This window comes from Macrosteles quadrilineatus, unplaced genomic scaffold, assembly GCF_028750875.1.
Source record: "Macrosteles quadrilineatus isolate MER2022 unplaced genomic scaffold, UCM_ALF_1.0 Scaffold_3__2_contigs__length_128488019, whole genome shotgun sequence".
NCBI classification, from domain to species: domain Eukaryota; kingdom Metazoa; phylum Arthropoda; class Insecta; order Hemiptera; family Cicadellidae; genus Macrosteles; species Macrosteles quadrilineatus.
In genome coordinates, this window is record NW_026542596.1 from 105,214,334 (window position 1) to 105,234,640 (window position 20,307).

Genomic DNA, 20,307 nt, shown 5'->3' on the forward strand with positions numbered 1-20,307 from the left:
CGCAGTCTGTTGGTGGCTCACATCAACTACGACTAATTTAATAAAAAAAAAAAAACTGGTGACAACTTTAACATGGGAATTGAATGTAAAGGTTCAGGATTCTCTATTTTCGCCCCACGCTGTAAATAAAACATGTGATTGGAATTTCTTCCATTTGTTTTGATTTTGTGTTTGTATTTAGTTGTTATTTCGTCACCAGCATGGCAACCCATAAGGCACATGTTAAATTTATAAAAAATTTCAACTTCATTTTTGTACTTATATTTGAGCCTATTTTAATTTTTAAAGGGGTTCTACACTTCTACAGAAAAATATCTTTCTAACGGTATGCGTAGATTTTCCCTGCTATGCACACGAACTGAGAAAAAAGGTTTTAAGGTAACATATATTAATATATAGATAGATAAAACACACTCCTTTTGGTTGGTATTTGGTATTAACATAGGTTAAAGAAGTAGACACTAAAGAAAGTGTCTTATGCTTTAATCTATAAATAACCAAAGGCAGCGGTGCTAGTGTACATCGAGGATACATATGGGCTGCTTGGTAAATAAAACCAAAGCCTGCTAAGTGCTAACTAGAATGCGAAGTAGAACCTCACAGTCACACGCTAAAGCCCCCCACACACTACCAGACCAGACCTCCAGACCAGACCGTCTGGTCTGGCGTCTGGCACTTGTCTTAAGCCCCCCACACACTACCAGACCAGACCTCCAGACCAGACCGTCTGGTCTGGCGTCTGGCACTTGTCTTATCGTGTGTGTGTCTGCAGACCGATTTTCTCGGACCAGACTGTCTGCGTGTCTGATGGTTGAACCCTCAGACCACAGACGGTCTGAGGTTCCCCCACCACTTTTTTTGTCTGGTCTGTGAGTGTGTAGCGCTGTCTGTCAGACGGCCGACCATCGTGACAGTCTTCATCCATTTGTTGGAGTTCTCACCACCGTCTCTCAATTACGAATGTTAGACCGTCTGGTCTGGGAGTGTGTAGAGCCGTCCAAGACGGTCTGGTTGCAGCCAGACGGTCTGGTCTGGAGGTCTGGTCTGGTAGTGTGTGGGGGGCTTTATCGTGTGTGGGGCTGTCTGCAGACCGATTTTCTCGGACCAGACTGTCTGCGTGTCTGATGGTTGAACCCTCAGACCACAGACGGTCTGAGGTTCCCCCACCACTATTTTTGTCTGGTCTGTGAGTGTGTAGCGCTGTCTGTCAGACGGCCGACCATCGTGACAATCTTCATCCATTTGTTGGAGTTCTCACCACGGTCTCTCAATTACGAATTAGGACCGTCTGGTCTGGGAGTGTGTAGAGCCGTCCAAGACGGTCTGGTTGCAGCCAAACGGTCTGGTCTGGAGGTCTGGTCTGGTAGTGTGTGGGGGGCTTAACGGTTTGAACTTATGTCAAATTTTTTACGATATTATTTAAGGTTATGTTATGTTTATGTTTATTGTTTTCGTTTTGGTTTTGTTGTGTTCTCGTTCTGTTCTACTGTAAGTTTTAGCACAGAAAACGTACTACTATACTATTTTAGTAATAAGTTATGTGGTGTCGTAAAGGTCGTAAACCTGCACCATTATGACAATTTAGATATTTTTATTAATTGACTTTATCCAGGCCTAGTGTTCATGTAACTTATTGAGTGGCATACAATCTCAAATATGTGGAATATTTTAAACACTGGTTTAGTTGGTGGTTTAGTGTATTTTTTATACTTAACCTATAACCATGTTTGCAATAATTGTTACTTATTTAAATCTAAATCTAACTCGTTTAGGCCCACAAATAATTTAGTGAAAAATTTCTATGGCTGTTGTAGAGCTGTTACAAGGATCCTTCAGAGGTAAGTAAAGTCATCATGTAGTGTAGTTATCCCCCAGGTACATGATATTGATACTGTCGTGTCCGTTAAAGTGTCCTCTATCTGGTGACATCATCGGTAGGCCTAATATGTTGTGTAATATGTTGTAATATGTATGTGGTAATATGTTACGCGGTCGTATTTTGCTGCAAAACGGCCGGCAATAGATTTTTTCGGGTGCGCGCTCTACTTATTGCTGACTTTACCCCCCCCTTTCTTATCCCCCAGGTACATGATATTGATACTGTCGTGTCCGTTAAAGTGTCCTCTATCTGGTGACATCATCGGTTTCATGTTACGTGGTCATATTTTGCCGCAAAAGGGCCAGCAATAGATTTTTTCGGGTGTGCGCACTACTTATGGCTGGAGTTATTGCCAGGTTCACACCAATATTCCCTGCCCAGGTCTACAGAGATGTCTGACTGCGTCGCTTGGTCTGTGGATATGATGATTGGTGACGTCATAATGATAGTTGAAAAAACTGCTCTTTACTTTTCTGCATCACTGTATGCGACTGTATGTATGTATGCTGCATTATCCGGGTACAGTTTCTTAACTGGGCTATGCTAATATTGATTGAAACTATCGATTCGATTGGTAAACCTTCATGCGATTTTTTCACCATCAGCAAGTTTGGTTGGTTAGGTTAAGGTTATGATAGTTTTATTATAATAGGTATATTTAAAAATATCAATTATTAATAAATATTTTTAATTCGATAGTTTAAATCAATAATTAGCATAGCCCAGTTAAGAAACTGTACCCCTTATCCTATGTAGCTTTTATATTTGTTCAGTTATAAAGTGTTCTTGAATAATCTGTTTTGTTTACTTACTTTCTCCTCAAAACACAAACAAAAATGAACTGTCGCATATATGCGACGTTTGGTCTATTTCAAGAAAACTACCGGTATGATAATCTTCACTATTGTCTTCGCTGTAGACCGGACGTGGCAAATACAAAAGGTTATAAAAATACAAAAAAACAAGAATGAACTTTTTACAAACACGATTGCAGCGTATTACAATGTAAATTATCACTGTTTTACAGGTTTTCGTCCTTGGTCTGTGTGTAGGCCTACTGTTAACCAAGTGACAGACGGTCTAACTTATGCGTAAGGTTCAAATGTATACCTTGGTCTGTGACAATGACCGCGGCGTCGCATATATGCGACGCTCAGTAGCGAACGTGTTAAGTTATAACTTATAAGTTAAGCTAGTTCAAGAGAGAACCTGAATATCACATTTTAAATATTGAATATGGGTCAACATAAGGTTTAAATTACCTTTACCCGTCAAGTGATCCTTGATCGTAGTTGTTTGCCCACTACATACCATAGGCTGATAGGCTACTACCGTATACCATAAAAACAAATATGGGTCAGCAGTCAATATTTTTTTTTTATTGAACTTCGTCTATAACCAGCTGCTGTACTCAGGTCTACCCGTGCTTTGCAATGAGAAGAGGACAAGAACATATATATATTGTTCTGGATGTTAAGTTATAGTATAGTAACTTCACCCATTTTTTCAATTCAATATTAGGCCTAGGGTTAAAAGTATTTATAAATATTCACGTACATGTTACAGGCAACCTCACACACTTAGAGTGCTTGGATTAGACTGTGAAATGACATCTACTTCTGTGAATGGTGGCCGTCCAATACCTGCTACTCTACAACTGGCAAATCCAAATGGTTACTGTGCTATTTTCCAACTCAAAGTCATGCAGAAAGCTAAAAAAGATACCATATTACTTCCCTACCTAACAGATTCTCCAAAATCATGTTCATTTAAGCTACCAAGTGAGAATATTCTTAGAGTAAGTTGTTTTACCATCAATGTCAGGTTCTCCAATAAGAAATCACATATTTTAACATACAATCAATTTTATTTGATAAAATACACCATACTGTACTATAAAGTATATTCATATTCTGTAGTTAAAGTTAAAAGCATTGTCAACTGATCAGGGGACGCAATCGGTAAGGTAATGACAAGAAAGATATTAGTACCAAGCCTAATTTATTTATTTATTTCCAACAGACATCTCCATTTTACAGCCATACAAATCAAAACATTACAACTCAGGATGGCTTAGTTGATAATAACAAATTTTGTGCTTATAGACTAGAAATAAAATCAACAATATAATAATGATCTAATAACAAACAACAATAACAATGACAAACCTAGCCAAACAAAACAAAAACTGACAAAATAACAAAAGGTATACTAATAAATAAATAATTTAAAACAACAACAATAAATAATTAATATGAAACAATAACAACAAACCCACAAGCTAACAACCAATAACAACTGAGAAATATAAATATATAGACTAATATAAAATCAAATTGACTAGAGAGCAAGGACAAACATATAGTTAAATGCAAAGACAACAGTGAATTATTTAACAGACAAGTAGTATTTGTATGGTAACAACGAAAAACAATTTTTAATTAAAGACAGGTCAGAGACTTTGAAAGGGGGAAAAAACTAAACATTACCTAATGGTTCTACCATAAAAACATAATAACTTAATTAGGCTATACATACGTACCAATAATGTAAAAAAAAGTTGAAAGTCTTAAGATAAATTTCCTTTCAAAATAAATTTCTAATGTAAAAGACTTTATATTGTCTAAGCTTTGACTGTTTATATAACCTCAATATCCAATAGTCTATGAACTTTTTTATGAGTGAACTTTATTAGCTTACACAATTAACAGTTTTGGATTGGAAATCCCACCCACAAAAACAGAAAGTAGTTTGCTAAGACTCAAATTATAATATCTCAAAATTGGTTTTGTTTAAGTTACTATTTGTTCACTTTATTTGGTAACAAATATGGAAATAAATCACTTGCAAAACATTGCTAGGCTACTTACAGACAAAGTACCAGTGGATAAGGTACATATTTAAGTATAAAGGAAAACTGTTAACCCTCTTAGCCTTCAAAAAGGATTTGTATAATTTCCAACATATCACTTCTGTACGAAAATTTGAAATCTAAAACTGGTTATTAACTTTTTAAATTATAACAATTCCACTGGAAGAAGACAGAACCATTACTGTAGATCCCAATATTGTAAAAATTAAGGAAAGGCGGAAAATAAGTTGACTGTTGTACCCAGAAACAATAAAAAAATGGTCAATGTATTTGGAAACAAAAAATAACTACGATAAGCCTATCACAAGAAGGGGTGAAGTATTCAACAGGATAGATTGTACAAGAGATTGTCAGATTGAGAAACAGATTCTTACCTTGGAACCATAGAGAGCTACGTAACTGGTGACTATTCTAAATAATTTTGTTAAATTGACGAAAATACATTTTTTCCACTCATTTGAAAACAATTTGTCAAAAGGACACAGATATTATTTTTAAAAGCGCTTAATCACTTTGAAAGAAGAAGTAGATTACGACAAGCTTTTCCTTGAATCGTAACCCAGACTTGAATAAGAGTAAAAGACCTAAATAAAAAAAAAACTCAAGAGTAAATCCAGCCTACACAAAGAATTAAAGTAAAAAGATCGTAACATAGCAGACTTTTTATCAGTAATGTCTAAAATTCTTTGAAAGTATTTTTTCTTGGGGTTTTTAATCAAATAATTTATTCAACTCAATCGCTATAAAAAAACTAACTAATCTAACAAAGAATAATTTTACATGAATAATAAATATATTGTCTATTCTTATAGACAACTTCAGTTCTATACTTCCTAAGGGTTCTCTAAAGGCTCGTCCAAACCGAAGCGGGAAAGTGGGGGGAGCGGGAAGGGGGCGAATGACCGGCGGGAACCAGCGGCAGCGATACGTGGCGGGAGAGAGGTAGCCCACACCGAAGCTGCAGGCAGCGGGAAGCAGGACGACTCCTCAGTTCCAGTTCATTTCCATCTTAGCTACAGAGTGTTCGGTTGTGTTAAGTGAATGTTTGTATTTTATGCGTTCATGTCATGAATCGTAATGTACAAGAAGAAGAAGCTTTGCTAGCAACAGCTGAAGATAAGATGAAGCTGCAAGACGGCGATCTGTTTAGGTTCATGAAATCAATCTAAATCTATATAATTAATACGCTACACGAAACTTTGTCGGTTGAACTCCTCCGCCATTTCTTAACCGATTTTATCCATTGACGTCTCATTGGAAAGAGCGTGTCGCGTAGATTTGCAAACTGGCCTTACATTTTTGAAAAAGTCCCTTGGGCTCTGCCCCAGTGGCTTAGAAAGTTCCCATGTTATCCTTATGGAGAACTTAGTTGTTTACATTTTGATCAGCTGTATAATTTAATTGCTGTTATTTATTTTTCAATTCAAAGTCTTTTAAACTCATAGGAAATTATGATGACTTTTATTTGTTTTTAAATAACTACTTTACTTCTTTGCAATTGCTCGATTTCGAGCAACGTGTTTACTAGTGGGCATTTATTTTGCGAGTACCATACCCTTATGCCGGATCCAAAGAAAGACGAAAGGTGGTTTTATATTTATTTTAGGACGACTATCGCGTGTTTTGATGAACTGTTCAATGAACAACGCACTGGAATCATCCTCAGCCATCTTCTCAAACGTCTCGGCACCAAATGGAGTGAAATTATTCAAGGTCATTTGGTGGTCAGTGAGAAAAAATTAAATTTAATAAAACAAAGAAATTTAACATACATTATTCGTGCTCGTATTCTACATGCGAGTAAATTTGTCGTTGACACTAGTTCGAGGGGGAATGTGAGCTTGAATTAATGTAAACGCGCCTTAAGAGACAATGAATAACATTTGAAATTGAAATTACTTTAGTAAATAACATGAAGATAATAAAACATATGACTTTCATAAACTAAAAAAAAACACGTTCAGCAAGCAGTTTTTGTGAGCGACGTGATATAGCTGCGCGTGATGGATGAGTTTACACTATGTATACACTCTACACTAGGATACTTATTATGTTTGGAAAGAGGTCATTATCATTACTTTGGATCAATATTATGATTTTTACCATGTTATGTTATATATTATATACTATTTGTTGTTTCAGGAAATATTGGAGGACAAAAATATACTCAAAGTTGGAGTAGGAGTGATTGAGGATGCAACATATTTGTTGGATAGCTACGGTATAATCTGCAAAAGTTGTCTAGACTTGAGATTTTTGGCAGAACTTGCTTTCATTGAACCTAGAGGTCTAAATTATTTGGCTCAAAAGGTTCTTGGCAAGGAGAAATTAGATATTCCAAAAAAATCAAAGAAGCCTTGGGAATCGGACGAATTAAATGATGCACTCATCCGCTATGCTGCAACTGATGCTCGATTGGGAGTGGAAATATTTTTGAAACTCAATGAAATAGTTGTGAGTTTATCATTAAGTTAATAAAGTCAAATAAATCTTAGGTGAAAGTTTACTTTATTGTGAATTTTTGTATGTAGGATTCAGCATGCTGGTACAGTACAGTAGCAGGAGCAAAGTACAATATTACAAAAACTCAGGTATTAACAAAATTAGACATAATTATAACACTCGTTCTCAAACTAAAAATTATAGACACAATCTTGAATTTTATAAAAAAAAAAAAAATTTACAGGAAATAAATTTATGTTCAGTCTACCAAAAGCACTTCTAACTGGAAATGATACAAAAAAGTTAAAAAATTGTCTGAAACAGTTTATGATTAAACTTGCCCCTTATTCTCTTGAAGAGTTTTGGGAGGACAAATAAAATAAATACTGTACTTGTTTTATTTTTAGTTCCATGTAAAACATTTTATTTGGTAAGATCTGACTCTATTCCTGTACAATTGTACTGAAATGAATAAAGGATATTTTGATTTGATTTGAAAGTGAATATATTAGAAATATGTAGGCTACATGAAACATTGGTATGAAACTTGTCACCTAAAGAAAGTACATTGGCTTTTTGCATTTTCCAGTAGTTTTTAGAAAGTACATTTAATCCCAAGGTACACCTTGCATTGAGTATATTTTGAAACAACATCTTATGTATACAAAACAAAAGGAAAAGTTTTAACATCTATATGAACATGTTTACCTCATGGGTCATATTTAAGTTGAAAATGTAGTACTGAAGGATATTACAGTTCTCTTTTTCCAACAAACGACCGCTGGTTTGAGACCAAAAGCTCATAAGGCCTACCATCTTGAATACCAACTTGTTTTTTTACTATCCTCAACATTCCTGGGGCTGTGAAGATTGTGATTGTAAGGAATATGTGTATGCAACGACTCCTTTATTAACCCTAGGGGATTTATCTCATCACTTGCTGGTAATCTAAGTAATTTTGTTACATGCTCACTTGTTCTAGATTGAGCGGAACTATTCTTGGTTAAGAAGATTATTTTGGGATGAAAAGACATATTGGAAATACACAATAAAACTTTGGCGAAACAAAATTGGAAAAAAATATTATTATGATTATAGTAACTGGGGGGAAGAAAGAATCGAGCGCAGGTGGTTCAAGTACATCCAAAAATACGTTAAGTAAGTAGCTTTTGAATACATCTTAGTGTCACTAGGTTTAGAAATATGCTTTTGAAGACTGTATATTATGTTGTTCGAGATCCCCTCCAAATATGATAATCACAATCGTGTATTTGACTCCTTAGGTTTAAATAAGTGTTTACAGATGGAATGACACGCTGTTAAATCTTGACCAATGTTTTTTGAATTAGTAATTGAGATATTTTATTCCATTGGCTTGAATGGTCATGATTTAATAGAACGATATAATGATACAGTGTTCGATCTTGATAAAGTAAAGGTCACATTTAGCGCAAATTACCGCCGCAAAATTTAAATAAAGTATCATGGTGTGTCAACTTGAATTTACTTAACCTAACCTTGAATTAATCTCGGCCCCCCTCCAAAAAATCTATATATTGTATAAAAAGGCAAAGCCCTCACTGACTCACTCATCACTAATTCTCCCACTTCCCATTTACCTAGGAGGCTGAAATTCGGTACACCGATTCTTTGGGCATTAAATAGGAAAACTATGTAGTTTTTATTCTGATCGGGCTTTCGGGCTCCGCCCCGGTGGCTCTGGAGTTTCCCATGTTAACCTTATGAGTACTCATATTTAAATGGAATTAAAGAATCTTAACAGCTGATTCAACTAAACAAGTTGATTCTGTGATGTTCAATAGCATTAAAGAGTTAATAGGTTTACCAACAGGGTGCAACATTATTATTTTTTTACACTCACGACAACAGCTTGCAACCAAAAGGTGAGTGAGCATGGCGAACGAACTTCAACCTGGAGTCGGGTTAGCGTAGCGAACGAGCTAACCTGTAGGCAAGTGAGCGCAGTGAACGAACTCCAACCTAAAGGTGAGTGAGCATAGCGAACGAACTTCAACCAGGACGTGATTGAGCCATGAGAACGAGCTCACTTATTGTTATTATGAAGTTAAAAGGGGCAAAGCCTGCGGGTACAGCTAGTATTCTATATCCGCCACTGAAATGTAGTATCTTTTAGACCAAAAAAATATTTAAAAGTAGAGACAACAATAATAATTTCAAATCAAGAGCATGTTAAGACAGTGACAGAGAACATTATGTCACAAAATAAAGGTTTTCATATTATTTAATACTACTTTGAGGCAGACTATCTAATACTGTAGATAAAACAGCTAGTAAAACATAAACAAGTGAAAATTTAAGAGCACTTTATAATATTTTTTTCTCTTTTTCAGGACATTTTTATTTTTTTTATTTCATTGCCATTTGAAGTTTCATAAAATGCCAATGGTAAATATCTTTGGTGGTTTTTATCAAATTTCCCATATAGGGAATAAGCTTTTACCGTTGGTCTCATGGTAAGACCTGGACCCGGGACCGATACACTTTTTTCGTTTAGAGGTCCCCAGAGGTCAAAAACACCATCCGTTCAAATTTATGTATATATGTACACAAATGTATATTATTCATATGTGTCCGTTAGCGCGATAACTCGAGCAAAAATGATTTTGATGAAATTTGGTTCAAACGTGTAAACTTACGTTTATTCGAACGAGTTCGCGAACCAGCATAATCGGACCATGGGAACCGGGGTTTATGGGGGGTTTTATGGGATGAAAATGGGGTTTTCCCATTTTTGACCCTAAAAATTAAAAATTCTGCAATTTCTTCCTAAACCATTTTGTAGAGCTTTAAAAAAAAATATTTAGTATATTGAAGCACTGTTGTATGCCTAACGGTCCCGGAGAAAATTTAAAAAAGTGTAATGTTAAATTCTCATGTTATTCATATGGAGAAAATGAACACTGTTGTAGTTTACTTGTTTATGGATATATGTTGATAAAATTTGGCAAATTTATTTATTTCATCCTATACTATTAATGTATCGTAAAAAAACACGTTTTACCTTCCCCGTAGCAGCAAACCTAAGCACTTGTTTAATCTAATGTTATTTAAATATGGAATAAATATGTCTTATTTATAGAAATATTTTCGTATAGATTTAATCCGACAAGTTAAAATTCGCTTAGTCTGCAGGTTTGCTGCGGAGGGGGTATTTTATTAATACAGCATCTTTGAGGGAAAAACACAAAATTCTGTCACAACCATAACGAACGTAAAAATGAATATTAAAAATGGGAAATGGTATTTTTATAAATATGTTTTGCTGTAAATAGATTTAGTTTTAGGGCCATTTTGCAATAAACAGCTTACTAAGCTTTTGTTTTATTTTAGTATTTCTAAAAAAATTCAAAAATCTAAATAAATTCAATAAAGCTGAAAAAAGTTCGTATAGCTCCAAACAAACCTTCCCGATATATGAAAAACCTTTATGTTTTTAAAGAGGCGGCCTTCTCAAGTGTATAAAACATTAGAATGTGATGATATATAATTTTTTTTAAATTTTTTATGATCCAAATCATCAACATTGTGGTCAGGGACAAGTGTTACGGTCTGGAATTGGGGATTAACCCTGCACTACTCGCGCCATATCTCATAACATGGATAACATGGACAGTTGTCCCCCATTTCGTTTTTGTGTAATATGTAAAGAATCTGTAACAAATATGTAAACATATTTGTTTTATAGTAATATTATGTCTCAAAACCTATTAAGTGACTATTTAAGATTTTTTATGAATAGTGTTCATGTTTTTTTTGTCCAGTACTGTATAGCTTAAAAACGTTAAATTTTGAAATACGGTATCATTCTTTTTTGACCAAAAATAAATTTATGGATTTTTACCCTTAACATTTGTAATTTCTTTTTCAAGGTAACATAGTAAAAACAATTTTTATTTCAAAAAGTAGTTTAATAATGAACACAAACACAGATATTTCATTGTCAAAATATGTTTTTTATTTAGTAAAAACTGAAATTACTGTAGGTATAGCAGTTTCAAATGAAAGTGTGCATCTTTGTACATCACATGACATTGAAGGTATGCATAGTTACAAGTGTGTTGAAACATGTGACTGTTTATTCCTCTACTGACATATATAATTTAAAAAAACTATATACATACTAAACTATATACATGACAGGAGGTATTGTCTACTCCACAATGTCTGTCCACAATGTTCTTCAATGTCCGACACATCGTTTTTTTTGCCTCTATCTGATCCTCTTCATTGTCATTTTCTATTATATCTTTATCAGAACTATCTTCCATCAACATGTCCAAAATTATGGGTCATCGCACAATCACAGGCGCTTCGGTACACTCATGACGGTTGCACTCGCGCGGGGGACACTTGTCACCCAGTCGAATATTGAGCGATATAACACGGGCCAGCAACCGGTTCGACGCGCGAACGCACACATAGGAGGATCTATTGTTTTTAACGGAAAGCTACTGAAGGTCACGCCTCTCCCCCCCACTCGGCGACCAAGCTGTGCCCTAAACAAAAGCGCTGGGTGACAACTGTCACCCGCGCGAGTGTTGCAGGGTTAACTAGAATCACTATATTGTTTTTTTAGGTTTTCCTTCCAATACTCTCATTATTAAAATATTCCACAAGTCTTGATAAAGTATCATTAGTTTTTAAAATGTAATAGTTTTACACATACTCATTATACACTATAAGGAGTTACGTATTAGTTATATAAGGAGTTAAAGAGTTACACTATAAGGACTCCACTATAAGCTTATACACTATAAGCTTTAACTTATATGAGGCAATAAAGATACCTGTCTATGTAAAAATAGTTGAACATTTATTTTTTTTACATCCTTCAATTAATTGTAATATGAAAAACTTGTGTTGCAATTAAACTAAACTGTGCAATTCACAATGATATTAAAATTTATTTTCACGACCATAACACAGTACAGTTGATAAAGCTATTTTGGTCGTGAATACCGTGTGATGGCCGTGAAGCCCTGATCGTGAAATCACGTATCATTTGGCTCTGTTCTGGTGGTAGCCTTACAGGTGGGACACACGGGGGGACGATGGCTAACATAGTGTCAACGTTTGCTGCTAGAACCGCTAAGTTGAAAAATTTAAATTATGATAATTTTATAATTTTTAGTTATAAAATTAACTTTTTAATTATAAAATTAAACTGTCATAACCTAACCTAACCAACCAAACTTGCTGATAATATAAAAAATATATAAGATAAAAATGAAATGAATGTACTTATAATTTTTAATTATAAAATCAATTTTAAAATTTTGTATTATAAAATTAAACTGTCATAACCTAACCTGACCAACCAAACTTGCTGATAATATAAAAAAAGATATAAGATAAAAATCAAATGAAGCAAAATCTTTGACAAAAAGTTTAGGTCGCCGACGGATTTCGAACTCGAGACCTCCTGAACACTAGTCTGATGCGCTACCAACTATACCACGAACGCCGCTGGGATCACATCGTCTCATTACGGTAATCGTGTTGCCTCAAGATAAGACATTAGCCACTATAGATATGACGTCACCACACCTTTAGCCATTGTCCCTCCCGTATGCCAATTCCTCCGTAGCCTTACACCTCATGTTTGAAGAGGCAAAGTGGATTTCTAGGTTAACATAGCAATTAAAATATCATATCGACAAAAAATAACACCATGTGTACTTAATTACATGACTACGTACGGTCGTAGACACACCAACATTACAAAAAGCACAAAGATACCTATATTAATCTTGTACTTCATTTTTTTATTGCAAAACCACCGGCACAACAAAACTAACGCACATCCCGAACCAGTCTCTGAAACCAACTGACGTTATTGCTGCCAGGATTGCCACTGTCGTGTTCCAAAGTTGCAAATTTTGCCATTATGGTCGGGACGTCAAATCGAGGAACAGACCTATTTTGTTATGGTAGTCAGTTTGCAATGAAAACCAAATTATTATATGCTCCTTTTTTGTAAGTTTAATAAACTATTGATGACATAAAAATATGGCTTTATATATTTCGGCGTGAATAATTAGCGTGAAAGTTGAAAAATGTACCCTAGGGACACGTGTGGTCGTGAATTTTGAGACTTTAAAAATACAAAAAAATACCTAGAACCTATTTAAAACCAAATAAATGTTTGTAACATGTTGCCCCTGTCCCAAAAAATATTAAAACACATAATAATATACCTACAAATACAGTATCTACGTAGTAAAAGGCCAGGGACATTAAAACGTACATTTAAAAATTTTCACTCAAATCTTCTTATTTTCAGATCATTGATGAAGAATGTATTTGTATTTGAAAGTGCGTTACCTACTACCGGTGCGCGTATTTCACTTATTGGAAGAGTCTGTTGCGTCTGTGGTATTCCTGACTACGGAAGAGATTTCAAGGTGAAAGCTGTTGTACCCATTGACTATGGTGTTGAGTTTGATGGTGAGTAGGCCTACTAGACACTTCTTCAATGTAAATCACCATTATTGGTATTATTACTTATTTTTATTAGCGTTCTACTGTAACTAGAAATCTTTCAAGAAACTAGATTTTGTGGAATAACACATGGCAACTCCTAACTCCACCTTTAAACAAAATTCATGAAATTCATGGGATTAAAAGGACCAAACCTCACACTTCACTTTTTAATACTGGAGGGATAAAAAAATATTCCATTACCTAAATTATGGGTTTTGAAAAGCTTAAAAGTTAAATGTGTTAAGCCAGAGATTGAGCAAGGATGAATACGCCACTTTTGTTTTGAGTCCTGTCAAGACCCTTTTTTTAGATTTAATTAGAACACCTGTGACCTATGAGTGCCAATGGGTCAATTCGATGAATGAGGACTAATGATGGGTTTTGACAATGAAGTGGGGTTTGACTTTCACATACATTACTGAACCAATATCAACTCCCGGCACCCATCTAAGTGTGTACTGCCTAGGTGCCCCAATATTTGTAAACATGTGCTAGCTGGTTTTTCACTTGTGCAACAAACTGTACTAACTTTTGCTTTGATTTTACTGTGGATGACAAATATTCAAATATCTTTGCAGAACTTGGTGTGTACTTTGTTCATCTATGTAACGACTGTTATGAAGATTGCCGCAACAAAGTAGACTTTGATCTTCGCCAGGAGTTGACTGAGGAATGCGGAGCTCCTCAACCAGATTATGAGGATCATCGGGTAAGTGAATAGTAGAACCCTGAGATGTAATCATAATTCTTGTTGATGTGTTCGTTTTTGAAACAAGTTCTGCATCCCCGATGATTAATTACGTGTACCTCCAACCAGTGTCAGAATTATTCGTACATCTTGCGTTGTGTATTCCATTCTGCAATGGGATGAATTTTTGGAAATTGTGTACAGCTGACCCCCCTCCCAAAAAAAAGGCAACCACCTTCTTGGCAATTTCTATACACACCACAGCTGAATAGGAATAATATTACTGATGATTCGTCTACTACTCACCTTTAGAAGCCAGTCACATTTCCTTGACTCCTTCAGTAAATTTGTTTAACCTTCTGAAGCACACTGGAGACTGTTGTTTCGGTTCCTAAGTTCACATGATGGGGAAGTCAGCGAGTCTGGAATGTCAGTATGGTGACTCAAATTATGATGATGTACTGCACACCATTTTTGATCGTGGCTGAAATACCATCTCGCCCATCTCTGGCGTATGAAGGCACCCTCTTGAAGTATTGCAAACAGTGTTTCCGAGTGGTTCCATAAAAAAAAAACTAAAAGCTGCAATCTGGAAGTGAAACTTTTAACTACTACAATTGAGCTTTGATTTAGTCAGATTTGTAGGTCTGAAGCGATGTCTACCTGGTTTGGATACAGCACCGTAGATGGTCAGTTGGTTACCGTTTTAGTTAAGTCTGTTGTGCATCTCATGAGGAGTTTATTCATGTGTGGTACATCTTGTTGGTAGGGGTCCAACTAAAAGTAACATGGACAATACCCAACATGTCTGAGAAGATCGCTGAGTAAAAAAATTCATGCTTTTGACACAACCCAGATGACGATAATAACATTTCTCGAACGCAGGAGACAAAGATGAGGTCTACACTGCCGCAGGAGGTTTTCATGATTTTTTTGTGATGGTGGAAGGCGATGATGATGAACCCGTTATCGTGGGTGTATTTCTGGGATTTGTTACAATCACGGAAGACAATGATGATGTTTCAGTGACTACAGGAGATGTTCGATATTTTCAGTGATTATGGAAGATGATATCTATAAGAGGAGGAGATATTCCGGGTTTCACTGTGATCTTGGCAGACGATGATAATGTCTTCACGACCATAAGAGATGTTCAGGATATTGCCACTATCACAGCAGACAGCGGTGGTGTTACCTTGGGGGATATAAAAAATTCAGGATTTTGCTACATTTACGGAAGAAAATTATAATGTCTACACAACTGCAGTAGATACTCTGGATATGGACGTAATCTCAATATATTAAAATTTTGGTAAAATTTAAACAAAAATTGTATTGGTTTTGCGAATTATTCAGAAGCAATAAATTCTGGTATCGACATGTCTTTACTTTCTACTTTTGTGAGTTGTGTCCAACGATATCTCTTTTTTTACAATTTAGATTCTTTCAAGATTATCCAATAAAAGTATATTTTAGTAATACCGGTACCTTAAAATCACTCTTAATTCAAAAGATTAGTATGTTTATTTTATCAGTCCTAAAATTTTACAACTTGTTCACGTTGTAGTGTTGTGTTTTTGTTTCAGTTAAAAACAGCTAAGATCTTAGCTGCTGAAATACTTAGGTCAGGAAACCAGCATAACAAATCAAAATGGAATACAGCTGCTGAAATACTTATGCCAGGAAACCAGCATAAAAAATCAGAATGGAATATGATACTGGAACACAAATTACATGCAATGTTCAAAGGTTTGCCTAAAGAAGATATGCATGATGGGAGTACAATGGAAGCAATATTGGCAATGGACTGTTGGTAAGAGAGTAATGTGTCTGTTTCTTGTGGTTCCAAGAAATTATAAAATAAAATAATAATTATAAAATAACTTGTCAACACTTTATACCATCAAAAGTAGATATTTTAAGCCAAGTATGAATGGAGACGAGTGTGATGAGTGGCGCAATCTTGTAGTCTTGTTAGTGACTAAGGCTGACATTCCTTAGACACAGTTATGCACTTAATTAGTATTTGTAATTAGTTAGTATTTATTAATAGCCCATGCAGCTAATGACGACTAAGGGACCTACAGTTTATAGTGGAATCAAAACCACATTTTTGCCTTGGTATATACAAATTGGTCTGATTATCAGGATAGTACTGCGGATAGTCGTAGTACTCACTCCTGCGGACGTTAATCCACACCAGGGAGTATCGCATCCACAGTGCATGCCTATAAATATCCACAATTTGTGACCTCCTAGTAGCTGGACAGGACAATACCACCCGTCCCAATTAATCAGAAGCATAACACTTAGATTATTAATATCAACTACAACACTATTGAATAATATAAATGACCGCTTCCTAGAATCATATAATCACCTCAAAATCTTCCTCATTACTAGAGTCATGAGGAAATGTTGCCATTATTGTAAAATGTTTCGTCCCATTCACCAGCACTTGAGGCACCAACGAACCACATCATCCTAAGAATGTAAATATCACTTTCAGCTTTTGTAAACCGGTTTCGTACACTATCCTGTCCAAGCAATCTCGAATGTTTCATAACTCTGACCATATTGACAAGCTAAACAACGGTCAGATCTTAGTATCAATCACACACTAAGACACCTAAAACACTCCGAAACAGCCATTCTCACTTATGCCAAAATCAAACGTGTTGTTAGAACGGGTCATACTTACCAACCAGTATTTTGCCTTATTCTCACAAAGGTTAAAAATAAAACCAGAGCAAAGTTTGTATAGTAAAGCTTTAGAAAATAATGGCACTGTTGTAACTTTTAGGCCAGAATCAGATCATGGAAGGTTTGTCCATAACTACTTCTGTCTGTATGGATCTGGATTTGACGGACTGGAGGAGCTGAAATGGCGATGGTGCAAGAGATTTTGGCTGAAAATGAGGCCTCGGCGTCTATCTCGGGAGTGGAAGTACTTCTACCGTAACCACCCTGGCTGGCCAAGGTTAGCTTCAGAATATTGACATCTGCCTCAGTGTGACGGAAAAGGTAGAGTCGGAAAACTAAAAAACTACCAGTTTTCTACACTCTTTGGAACTACGGCCTTGTCTGATTGGTTTTCAGTTTTCAGCATAGAGATCTGTAGGAAAATTTAGGATCTGTTTGTTTATAAATATTTAGAGTAGGCCTACAAAAGAGAGAATTATGCTTCTCAAAAAATGTTTTAAACTCCCATCACTCAAATAGGTTTTTTAATGTTGTATGTTGTACATGTTGATTTATTCACTAAAACAGGGAGGCACTTTGGTACATATTTTTAGTTGATTATGATTGTATGGTGAGTGGTATGACGTACGGTAGATAATGTAGTTTTATAACCGACTAAGGTCAGCAGTTTCTTTTTCCAGGATCATTTATAGAAGCTCAATGATCAAAGACATTGGTTACAGTTTTTAAGCTATCAAAAAGCTACTGATCTTTTTTCATATGACATTTTTTATTCCTAAACAAGGCACTCTATGATATTTAGGTACTGTTTTAATTGTCATACAAGTATATTTTTGTGACAGAAAGTAGAGAAACTACTTGATACAACGCTAGTAAAAACAGAGATAAGAATAGAATCAGCTCCCTTAATAACTCAGCCATTATCCAGCTTCCTTAATTATGTGTAAATGATGTAAACAGATGGAATGATGTAAATGATAATAAATCCAAATCCACTATGAGTCCTGAGAAGAATATCCAGACAAACTCAAAATATAAAGACAGGTTTCTAAAGATTATTAGTTATTTTCTTCCACTAATGACGTACCAGAACTAATACAATAAGGAAGAAGAAACGGATAAGACAAACAACCCATCTGAAAAAAAATTTACAGGAAGTTTATTGCACACACAAAATCCACTACACATGAAAATTATATTTAAAATTTAGTAAATTGCCCAATTTATTATAGAATGAGCGACAACTTTGTGAAATAATCCCTGTGCATGGGGGAAATATGAATTTTGATTTTTTTGTAAACTTCCTGTACTCTGTCAACCCCTTGTTACTTGAATTATAACGAGGTACTTCTACTTCGTAGTGGCTTATCCTCCTAATGGGGCTAAATATTGAGTAAAATGTGTTGTTAACAGTTGTTTGTGTATTGAGTGTGTTAAACGCGTCTCTTACTGAGGTGAGTTAATTATTCTCTCCTTCATCCTTGATTTGAAATATTCCTACAGTCCGTACGTTCTCACATGGCATCTGAGGGACTAGGAACCCTTACTCACACACACACACACAAATTGTACAACACATGGTTGAATATTATTTGTATAAAAATTTTTTTTATGTGAATAAAGATTTTTGAACTGAACTGAACTGAACAAATGCAGCTCTCCCTCGTGTGCCAGGTAGATGACTCATATGCTGGGCGTAAAACACGCTAATTTCAGCATATTGTATTTTAGCCCCGGATCCCCCTCCAAAACTGGGGTATCCCATACCCCCCGGGACCCCAAGGTGGGCCACTCCCAGTGATCCCTGTTTCAAGTACACTCGTGCCCCCCCCCTAGTTTTGATCCTGGGAAAGCCCTTTTTCGTAACTATCATGATTCACGTTTTAGCGTAACTAATTGTTTGGAATCTGTTACGAGGATGAACAAGGGTTGTTTTGGACGAATTTCCCCGTAACGCCATGAGTTACAACTGTGAAATATGTGTGACGGACCGGGATGGCATGAGCATCACAGTAGTTTCGGTGATCTACCATTATAATGTGGTTGGTGTTGTAGTGCTGTGCTCTGAAGTTTTATCGTGTAACACTGATGTCCTCAAAGAAGCCCATGGAAGTTTTACATTCTCAAGCTAGAAGTTTAGTTGCTTCAATCATTCAATATTTATTTGGAAAAAATTATATGGGACCTTTGTTAGATAGAAAAGTACTCGATCTAGTTTCAGCAGCCTGCAATGTTCCAATACCCTGAGAAGCGGCAACGGTGCCCCTACAATGGAGGCCAACTTCACCAGGACAATCATTAAGGAATGTGTCAAGCCTGGAGCTGAGTCGCTGCACATCAGGAATGTCAAGGAAATTAGGCAGGGGGGTTCTACTGGTCACGGAAAGCACAGATGACGCCAGGAAGATTATGGGATTATGTCCCATGGCCCCCAAGATTATGATTTGTGACTTGGCAGCTGAATTGAATGACAACGAGGCTGAGAACTATTTGTTTGAGCAGAACCTGGATGGACGACCGGAGAGAATTGTTTTTGACAATAATTTCAATCATGTGAAGGCCATAAATAAAAGGTAAGGAAAAGGATGCTCTGGGTGATAGAATGCTCTGCCGTTAGGAATTGACTTTTTAGAAGAGACAGAGTCTGCATTGAATGGAGTAGTTGCGGGGGGGTGACTACGCGGACAATCTCGTTGTTTACAAGTGTCAGGGCTACAGACACGTTTCTAAGTACTGTAGGGAGATTGCCAGGTGTGGTCATTGTTTATGACATGAGGGAATGCCTGGTAAAGGATGACCAGATCCAGTACCCATGTGCCACATGTGAAAAGGTTGGGAAGGACAGCACAGGTCACAGCACCAACATTTGGGAATGCCCGGTTTACGTAAGAGCAGTGCAGGACAGCGTCCGAAGAATAGACTATGGCTGCTAACACCCAGTGGCAACGTATAAAGTACCTTGGAAGCCTAGGGCATGTGACCTCTGCAGGGCCTTTTAAAAAAATAAACCGAGTACATTTGAAAAACATCACCAGGCAACACAAGGTAATATTGTGTTGACATTCATGTGTGAGAAGGGATTTGGGGGTTTCCTTGGTGATCTTTGCCACTACTTAAAATTTAACTAAAATATTTTTTTTTATTTTTGGACTGACTTCTTGTGTACCTGCACCGCGACGGTCAGGGTTGTGAAGCTCG

General features: G+C 36.0%; 2 protein-coding genes across 2 annotated transcripts in view; both read left to right on the forward strand.

Moving 5' to 3' along the window:
• The first annotated feature begins 1,475 nt into the window (after window positions 1–1,475).
• On the forward strand, window positions 1,476–20,274 carry LOC128991071 (uncharacterized). The gene is made up of 8 exons (XM_054413798.1): window positions 1,476–1,838; window positions 3,446–3,677; window positions 6,894–7,205; window positions 8,176–8,351; window positions 13,519–13,682; window positions 14,297–14,427; window positions 15,993–16,219; window positions 17,210–20,274. Exons 1-8 carry the CDS (start codon window positions 1,657–1,659, stop codon window positions 17,403–17,405), a joined length of 1,620 nt encoding a protein of 539 aa, XP_054269773.1. The 5' UTR covers window positions 1,476–1,656; the 3' UTR covers window positions 17,406–20,274.
• The window catches only part of LOC128989435 (uncharacterized), a 24,215-nt gene continuing 23,441 nt past the window's right edge, over window positions 19,534–20,307 (forward strand). Inside the window, exon 1 of the mRNA XM_054411326.1 lies at window positions 19,534–19,682. Within this exon, the coding sequence (XP_054267301.1) occupies window positions 19,534–19,682 (149 nt within the window). The remainder of the gene's footprint in view (window positions 19,683–20,307) is intronic.